Below are 9,737 nucleotides of genomic sequence, written 5' to 3'. Positions count from 1 at the left end.
CAGTATTCTAGAGTAGTATCCAGCTTAATGATACTTCTGTTGCTCTTTTGTCTTTGCCTCTTCTGTATCCCCCAAGTTCATTCCGCTTTCTTGGCATGACTCTCAAATGAGCCTTTGTGTATTAACCTGTTGTATATGAGAAGAGTTGTCTGAATAGAGATGAAATATTGAGTCATGGCAAACACAACTTTGGAAATGGAAACCATCAAGGGGCAAATGTTGTAAAATTAACATAGTGTGTGAAAGAAAAATGCTTTTGCTTTCAGAAGGAGAGTGAATGGAGTTTTTCACTAAGCTGGAAGGGGGCTAATAAAGACCTTTTTTAACTGGAGAATTTAATAAGAATTAACCAAAACCCAGGTGCAATTATTCTTACAGGAGTGAACTGGATAGATGGGTAGAGTTTGGCTTGTATAAGATACTTGATTTAATGACTTTTGAGGTCCTTTTTCGAAATCATGATCAATAAATTCTGCCCTCTGTGACATTTCTACTATATTTGTTTGAAAGATGAATAAACTAGGATACATAGATACAGCTTTATATTATAGTTCTTGAACTTTCATGATGTGACAATTAAATCTGTATGGTCAGGACATATTGTAGAGCTCTGCAATAGACACACATAATCTATAGCTCCTGGGGACATACACGCAAATGAACAAACATGACTTCATAGTGTTTCTTATTTTCAGAATGGAATACATTTTATAAATAATCTAAAAGCAATAGGTTCAGTTTCTATGTTCTTAGAGACAGAACCTTAAGACCCTAAAAACTCTAAAAAATAAAAAAGAAAAAAGAAGAGAAAAGAAAATTAACTTGAAGGTTTAAATAAACAAAAAAACCCTAAAAAAAAAAAAAACAAAAAAAAAAACATAAAATTTTTGAAAAAATAAAACTAATAGAGCCTAAAACCCTAAAGAAAAACAAACAAAAAAATCAACAAAAAAATTCTAGATGTCTAAAAAGACCAAAAAAACATAAAAGCATTACCACAAACAAACAAACAAACAAGGAAAGAACAACAATAACCACACTAAGCCTTAAAAAAAAATCTCGCCAAATACACTGAAAACAACCCTAAAATCATTTTAAAAATGTAAAAAAAAAAAACCCTAAAACAATAAAGCAAAACCTAAAACCCTAACAACCCTATAATTATTAAACAAACACTAAATGACCCAAAAAAGCTATTTTTTAATTCTTAATAAACATTTTTAAAACCCTAAAATTCTATATAAGAAAACAGAAGAACTCTAAAACGACCGTAAAAAAATTATAAAACCGTAAAAAAAAATCCAAAAACTCTACAAGTCTAGATCCCTAATGAGACAATAAAAAAACAATTAAAAAAAAAAAAGAAAATGAAAAGGTACAAAACCACCACCCCAACAACTACAAATTTTACTGCCTTAAAAAATCGCCAAAAACACTGGAAAAGAAAATCATTTTACAAACCTTATTAAAAAAATGCTTAAAACAATTTTTAAAAATTCCTTAATTAAATTAAAAAACAAAACAAAACAAAACTAAAAAATAAAGAAAAACCCTAAAATTCTAAAACAATCTCAACAACAGTACAAAGACCCAAAAGAACTGTAAAACCCTAAAAAAAGTTCCTTTAAAAAGTTCTAAAAACACATCAAAATTGAAACTCAAAAAAAAAAAAAAACTTGAAAACCCGCTCAAAAAAAGCAAAAACAAACAAACAAACAAACAACAACAACAAAAAACGTACAATACCCTGAAACCCTAACTAAAATCCTGAGACTATAAAAACAATCCTAACCCCCCCCCAAATACCTACAAAACCCTGAAACATTAACTAAAATCCTAAGATATAAAAGTTATCCTAAACCCATTAAAAAAAAGCAAACACACACACAAGAAAACAAAAAACCCTTACAAAATCCTAAAACCCTATAAAACACTAAAAGTATAAAAAGAAACAAAAACAAAACAAATCAAAACAAAAAGAAGAACAAATACACAAAAAAGTACAATTATCCTAACATTATTTATAATCACTAAAAAGCCCTAAAACACTGAAACACCTTAAAATTCTAGGAGAAATCAAGAGCCAATATAAATAAATAAATAAATAAATAAATAAATAAATAAATAAATAAATAAATAAATAATGAATAAATAAATAAATAAATAAATAAATAAATAAATAAAATAAAATAAAATAAAAATAAACCTCAACCCTACCAAAAACAAACAAACAAACAAACAAAAAACTTGTAAGGACAAAACAACCTCCCAAATTTAAAACCATTAAAACCCTAAAACTCTAAATAAGCCAAAGGGCTTTACCCTCCTGCACTCCCCCCAAAAAAAAAAAAACCTGAAAACTGTAAAATACTAAAAAGCCGAAAAAATCCTAAAACATTAGAAAAAGTAAATAAAAAAAATCTAGAATCTTTAAACAAATACTGAAATAGTCCTAAAATCCAAGAAAAAAAAAAAGAAGAATAAAATTATGAAAACACACCTATCAGCTAGGCAGTCATTCAATTACAGAGTTTAGCCTGCTTCTGAGTGCTGGTGAAAAAGGGAAATAAAATTATACTTGACTCCTTTTTGTTTTTGTAATTGTTTTCTAAAAGATTTTTTTCTCTGTGGGTGAGTATATGTGTGTGATGTGTGTGTTTGTGTGTGTCTCTCTGTGTGTGTGTGTGTGTGTGTGTGTGTGTGTGTGTGTGTGTGTGTTGTCCAAAGAGGTCATCAGATCGTCTAGAACTAGAATTGCAGGTGGTTGTGAACAACCATGTGGGTGTTAGAAATTGAACCCTGGTCCTGTGCAAAAGCAATCAGTAGGCCTAAGCAGTGAGCTATCTCCTCAGTCCTTTCTGCTTGCTCTAATCTCTACTTCACTATGCATCTTGCCCAAATATGTCTTTAATTCCTACTTCTTCTGTCTTTTTTTATGTGATGAATTCTCCTTTGCTTTTCTCTTGTTTCTCCAATTATTTCAGCAAGATTCTGCATTTCCTTTTGTTTTGGAAGATTCTCGAGGAATCCTAAATCCAGACTTTAGGGCAGTTATTTAAAATTCTTGCTGGTGGTTCTGACAATGGTTTCCTCATTTTTTTTTTAAAATTAGGTATTTTTTCATTTACATTTCCAATACTATCCCAAAAGTCCCCCCATACCCACCTCAACCACACCCCCATCACCACCACCACATCTTGACCCTGGCATACCCCTGAATTAAGACATATAAAATTTGCAAGACTGATGGGCCTCTCTTTCCAATGATAACCAACTAGTCCATCTTCTGATACAACTGCAGCTAGAAACATGAGTTCTGATATACTGCTAGAAAAATAAGCTCTGGGGGGGTTCTTTAGTTCATAGTGTTGTTCCACTTATGGGATTGCAGACCCCTTAAGCTACTTGTGTACCTTCTCTACCTCCTCCATTTCGGTCTCTGTGATTCATCCAATAGCTGACTGTGAGCATCCACTTCTGTGTTTGCTAGGCCATGGCATAGCCTCACAAGAGACACCTAAATCTGGGTCCTTCCAGCAAAATCTTGCCAGTGTATGCAATGGTGTCAGTGTTTGGAGGCTGATTATGGGATGGATCCCTAGGAATAGCAGTCTCTAGATGGTCCATCCTTTTGACTCATCTCCAAAGGTTGTCTCTGTAACTCCTTCCATGGGTGTTTTGTTCCCAATTCTAAGAAGGGGCACAGTGTCAGCATTTTGGTCTTCAATACCCTTAAGTTTCATATGTTTTGAAGATTGTATCTTGTATCTTGGGTATTCTAAGTGTCTGGGCTAATACCCACTTATGTCACCACTAGGGTACTGGTTATTCTCCTCTGCTTCTCATTTGGTCACAGAGATTTTCATTTTGATCTCATTTGTCTAAGATGCCAGCATGCCCTCCTTATAGACTGTGGTACAATAGATGTTTAACTTTCATAACTATTGGGTAATGCTTTGATTTTTCTGCGTTTGCCTAATTGAATAAAGGGGATTATTCCTCCAGCCCATAGTGACAGGCATGATTTAGAGAAGTCAGGACTAGTGGTCCTCAATCTTCAAAATGTTGTGAATCTTTAATTACAGCTCCACAACAATAATGTTACTTCATTGCAACTTCATAAATATAATTTTGCTATTGTCATTAATTGTAAAGTATATGTCTTATAAACAAGATATATGATATGTGACACTTGTGAAAGAGTTGTTTGAACACTCAGAGGAGTCACATTCCATGGTTTGAAAACCACTAATTTGGACATAATGGGGCTACTGCTGCCAATGTAGACTGTTTATCCAGTGTTGCTGGTCAGAAGTCTCCGTACTTTGAAGGCAATGGGTTTTCCCAGAACAGGCTTCTCCTGAGTCCCCAAACTTCTGTCAACACCTGTTCACCTTGGTGATGATCACTGATGTATCAAATGACCATACTTAGTAAATTAGAGTAATACCGTTTTCTTTTCCACCCTAGAAAGTGGGGATTCTAAAAATATATCTACTAGCTAAAAGCAGTGATGGTGCTCTTCCTAGGGTTCCTTACATAGTGTCCTCCTTGGATGTTCCTCTCTGATCTATACTCACCATCTATCCTGCTTCCTCTCATGAACAGCACACATGATAACACTCAACCCATCTGATCTTCAGTCAGCAGAAATATACTAATTATATTTCCCATATGGCCCAGTTGCTCATGATTCTGAGGTATAATCATACATGTTGTATTGCCAAACAAAATGACACTAATTGTCTAGTATATACTGAAGCATATTTTGTATGACCCTTTTCAGGAGTCTGTATATTCAATGATGAACACACCATCAGCAAATGAGTGAATTCTTGTGAGATGATGTCATCACAGAGGAATCCAATGGGCTAGAAAGAGAAAAGAGGGAACCAAACTCCCTTTCATAATTAATCCTTTTCTATAACAGCATTATTAAATTATTTTTATATGTAGGTCATATCCCTCCTGACCCATTCAATTTCTTCCAAATATATTCACACCTGGGGATTAATCTTCAGAAAATTATTTTGGGAAACACATGTGATTATTTCAACATCTATAGTAGTGTGGGGGCATTATTCTCCCTATGTCAAGTACACTTAAGGTCTTTAGATACCTCCTTCCCTGTGATAGCCTTGCAGCTCACTGAGTGACATGTGCATTTGATGATAAATGATACAAAAACATTGAAGCACCTTACCATATCCTGTCACCCATATCATGTTCAACATAGCAAGAACCACACGTGAGTAGAAAAATACAAATACATTTTATAGTGTCTTGAAGCTAAAATCCCCAATTTAATCAAAATATTATTTGGACTCTGTTACTTTATACCAGTGTTTTTTTAAGTGTACAAGTCGCAGGCCTTTTCTGTGACCCTTTGCACAGGTTTATAGTGTCCTTTTACCATCTTCATCCTCCCCACTATCCTCCATTGCTATCAAATCTCCCCCCTGCTGCTGTGCTTACTCTTCCAAAATACCTCCTATTTTTTAATATCCCTTATGAAATTTATATTTTCACAACTGTCATTTTGAGTTTTACTTGTCTAACCTAATATATAGTATTTTACCGTTCCATCCATTTTTTTTGAAAACAAAGCCCTGCACTAATACACATAGATGAGAAATATATTTCTCTCTCTCTCTCTCTCTCTCTCTCTCTCTCTCTCTCTCTCTCTCTCTCTCTCTCTCCCTCTCTCTCTCTCTCTCTCTCTTTCTGCCTCTCATTTTTAAGGCATTCATCCAGTAGTTGACATCTAAAATCATTCCATAGCATGTATGTTTCATACGGTGAGGCAATCAATATTGATGAATTGATGATATGGATATGTAGTGGTCCTTCTTAGATTTTTTTTTGTGAACTTAAATCATCCTGGGAAGATAGAATCTCAGATAAAGATCACCCATCACATTGGACTGTGGCCACACCTTAAGGAATGATTTTTTTTTTGATGACTGTTGTTGAAGGATCTAGCTCTTTATGGATAGTATCATATCCTATGAAGATGATGTACAGGGTGTGGTGGGGTCCGTGGAAGGTACTGAAAAGGATTTTTTTTTGAAGAACTGAAGATCTATGTGGCATGGACAATTAAAGTGTCCTCTAATTTGTAAGTAAATTTTATACGTACCTGTATCCAGTATTCTGTCTACACATATTTCAAAAGTAAAATTACCTCATCTATTTCATCCTGTTTTACTGCATTTAAACTATGAAATTCCTTATAATCAGAAGTGCTGGTAAATTTTAAAAACCTTTAAAATATGACTGGGAGATATCAGGTTTGTTTTAATTTTATCACAACTTAGTAAGCATGCCCAAGATCTATGTTGTCCTCTTACTTTCCAAAGAATCCATAATTCATGATTGCCATTGGTTTCAATACATGCCATTTAAACCTGTCAAATTCCAGCTTTATTTGCATAAAAATAGTCCTCCTCTAACTGTGGGTTTTCATAAAGTGAAAATTGGTGTGCTATCCAGTGTGCTGCCTCAAAGAGTCAGGCAATATTTATGATAAGAAGCACAGCTTAAAGATAACCAAGGGAAAGGTTGGAACATGAAAAATAACCACCATGGATGTTGTCAAGTCAGAAACCGAAGACTTTCTCAGAACGAAAATAAAAACAAAAATGAAACTAAACAAAACACAAACCAAACAAATAAATAAAAATCCAACAACCAAACAATAAAAACAATGCAAGGGTGAAATTCTTTGGCAGAATATTACTCAGATCATCAGGCCTTTCAGTTGGGATTTCATTTATTATTTCTAGGAGGCCATATGAAAAGGTAAATTCGAGATGCTGAACGTTTATGAGTGTAACTAGGGAAGGAACCAGCCTGAGAGGGATTCTATGATGTAAGCTGAACTAGGGTGATGTCACAGAGCACTGGCTGAAGGTTGTGCATCTATTCCACTTGGAGGCTCTAGAATCCATTGAAGGTGAGTTCACTATCTTCACAGTGGTGTGTCAAAGCAAGGTCATTTTTTTTCCCACAGGCTTTTGGTGCCTGGTCTGTATCAGGAGATAGAATCTGAATCAGGAGATAGATAAAATCTAGGATATTTTTCTATGGGTAAGTACATTTATGAAGTAATTGGGACCCTCATAGCTACAGAAAGCTAAAAATTTTCTCTCCTACAGTGAGTTGCTGTACAATCTACTTTCCCCATGTTTATTAGCAAGGGAAATGATTGGTCTAGGTTAGTTTATGTCCTGAATTTATTATCCTTGCTAACAATATCTAGATCACAATTCCACTAAAATGCCAAAGCTCCTCTTTGTCCATGTGTACGTTAGAAAATATTAGTGCTAAATGGCTGATATTGCCTCAACTTGTTGAGATGTTCTTGAGTTCAGTGATGCAATGGCTTCATCAAATAATTCTGAAGCTGGGTCAGGAGAAACAATAAAGAAGGACAGTGGTGTGCTGTGTCCCTGGGAAGATATTTGTGAATACAAGGACTTAGCTCAGAGCTTACAAGTACAAGAGAGTCATGGTGACCCCTCTGGCCCTTTTTTTTTCTCTTCTTCTTGATCATTGGGGGTAATAGTCATAGCACAACCTAAATTGACATAGAAATTCAAGGAGAGGATACTCATCAGAGGCAAATTAACTCAGGGCTGAAGAAATAAATGTTGATCTGAGTATGTTATTCTGAGCTCTAGAGAATTACTTGTTAATTACACTATTTTTATTGCCTTGTTTCCCTTGTTTCTTTGTTTCTTTGTTTCTTTGTTTGGTTGTTTGCTTGCTTGGTTAATTTTATTTGAGTTTCTGTATGTTTAGATTTGGCTGTCAGGAAACTCACTGTGTAGACCAGACTAGCCTTTATCTCACTAAGGTCTGCCTCACTCTGCCTCTTGAGTACTATGATTAAAGTTATGGGTCACCACCACTTCCTATTAACTTCTCCATTTGATTGTTTGTTTTATTATTTTTTTGTTTGTATTTCTGTTTTGTTTGTTTTTCGTTTGATTTTCGTTTGTTTTCTTTTACTTGTTGTTGTTGTTGTTGTTGTTGTTGTTGTTGTTGTTGTTGTTGAGACAGGGTTCCTCTCTATAGCACTGGCTGCCCTGGAACTCACTTTGTAGACCAGTCTGGTCTCTAATTTAGAAATCTGCCTGTCCTTGACTTCTGAGTTCTGGGATTAAATGTGTGTACCATCATGGCTGACTTATTAACTTCTTATTTTTATAAAATTAATTTTAGGAGCTCAAAACTGTTTAGCATAGTCTTCTTCACCTTCTCAGAAGTTCTCTTAGAGAAGAGTCTTGGTCCAGCATTCACTACCAACCCATATCCATTGACCATCAGGAATTCATATATATGACAGAGGCAACAGCACTGTGTCTGGTTTAAACAGGCAAGATCTTCAGTCCCAGGCAATGGGCAAGTATGATATTTGAAGAGAATGGAAGCCACAAGACAGTGTGATCTAGCACAACAGGTCTACAGCCAGGTAGAAGACAACACCTCTGAAGAGTCTGAGCATGATATCACTCAAGAAGAAGAGTAGGAGGAAGCCTTCTTCCCAGGCCCTGGGGAATATTGTTGGCTGCAGAATTTCTCACGGGTGGAAGGAAGGTAATGAGCCTGTCACCCATTGGAAGGCCATCATTGTAGGGCAACTGCCAACAAACCCTTCTCTTTATTTGGTGAAGTACGACGGAATTGACAGTGTCTATGGACAGGAGCTCCACAGCGATGAGAGGATTTTAAATATTAAGGTCTTGCCTCACAAAGTAGTTTTTCCTCAGGTGAGGGATGTCCACCTCGCCAGAGCCCTGGTTGGCAGAAAGGTACAACACAAATTTGAGGGGAAAGATGGCTCTGAGGACAACTGGAGTGGGATGGTGCTAGCCCAGGTGCCATTCGTACAGGACTATTTTTACATTTCCTACAAGAATGATCCGGTCCTCTACGTTTATCAGCTCCTGGATGACTACAAGGAAGGTAACCTCCACATCATTCCAGAGACCCCTCTGGCTGAGGCGAGATCAGGTGATGAAAATGACTTCTTAATAGGTACCTGGGTGCAGTACACCAGAGATGATGGATCCAAAAAGTTCGGAAAGGTTGTTTACAAAGATCTAGCCAATCCTACCGTGTACTTTATCAAATTTCTTGGTGACCTACATATCTATGTCTATACTCTGGTGTCAAATATCACTTAAATTGAAAAAAATCACAAAGTACAGAAATGTAAACTTATAGGATTGAAAAAAAAATGTTTGTTTTCCTGTGTTGGGTACCTATGGGTCTTTGACAACCTCAGTATCTTTGTCAATAAAATTTGTTTTGTTCTAAAAATTAGTACGTGTGACATGACATGCTTTTAGTGAACACTTTGTTGGAAGAGATGGACTATGGTGGAAAGAACATCAAAGGAAGATGAAAGTTGCAACTCAGGCTGTGAACAGTGCATACATCTAATATCACACAGGCTAAAATGGACAGGACTTAGCTTCTGTGGTCTGCATAGTGAGCAAGGAATTGGAGATATGACTTAGAGGAGCAGGGATGGCAGCAAAAGATGGATTTTTAGGAAGAAGGGGAGAAAGACAGGACATAGATAGAATCTCTGGTATGAAGTCTGAGGGAGAAACAACAAGTTGGGGAAAGAGTGATAGGAAAAAGGAATGTGGACTTGTTACACAAAGTGCAACCCAGAAAACTGATCCAAAGAGACTCAGAAATCAGACAAAATAAGGTTTCATTTG

At 35.8% G+C, this 9,737-nt stretch overlaps 1 protein-coding gene across 1 annotated transcript; it reads left to right on the top strand.

Moving 5' to 3' along the window:
• Positions 1-6,991: 6,991 nt before the first annotated feature.
• Positions 6,992-9,327, top strand: Gm31186 (predicted gene, 31186). The gene is made up of 2 exons (NM_001373935.1): positions 6,992-7,089; positions 8,227-9,327. The coding sequence occupies exon 2, from the start codon at positions 8,508-8,510 to the stop codon at positions 9,189-9,191; it is 684 nt and encodes a 227-aa protein (NP_001360864.1). The 5' UTR covers positions 6,992-7,089; positions 8,227-8,507; the 3' UTR covers positions 9,192-9,327.
• The last annotated feature ends 410 nt before the right edge of the window (positions 9,328-9,737 follow it).

The sequence above is a fragment of the Mus musculus genome, chromosome Y, assembly GCF_000001635.26.
Source record: "Mus musculus strain C57BL/6J chromosome Y, GRCm38.p6 C57BL/6J".
NCBI lineage: Eukaryota > Metazoa > Chordata > Mammalia > Rodentia > Muridae > Mus > Mus musculus.
This window is presented reverse-complemented; position numbering and strand designations above follow the sequence as displayed.

Bases quoted from the DNA above. Each gene is read 5' to 3' on its own strand.
- Gm31186 (NM_001373935.1), top strand. From the start codon at position 8,508: ATGATATCACTCAAGAAGAAGAGTAGGAGGAAGCCTTCTTCCCAGGCC.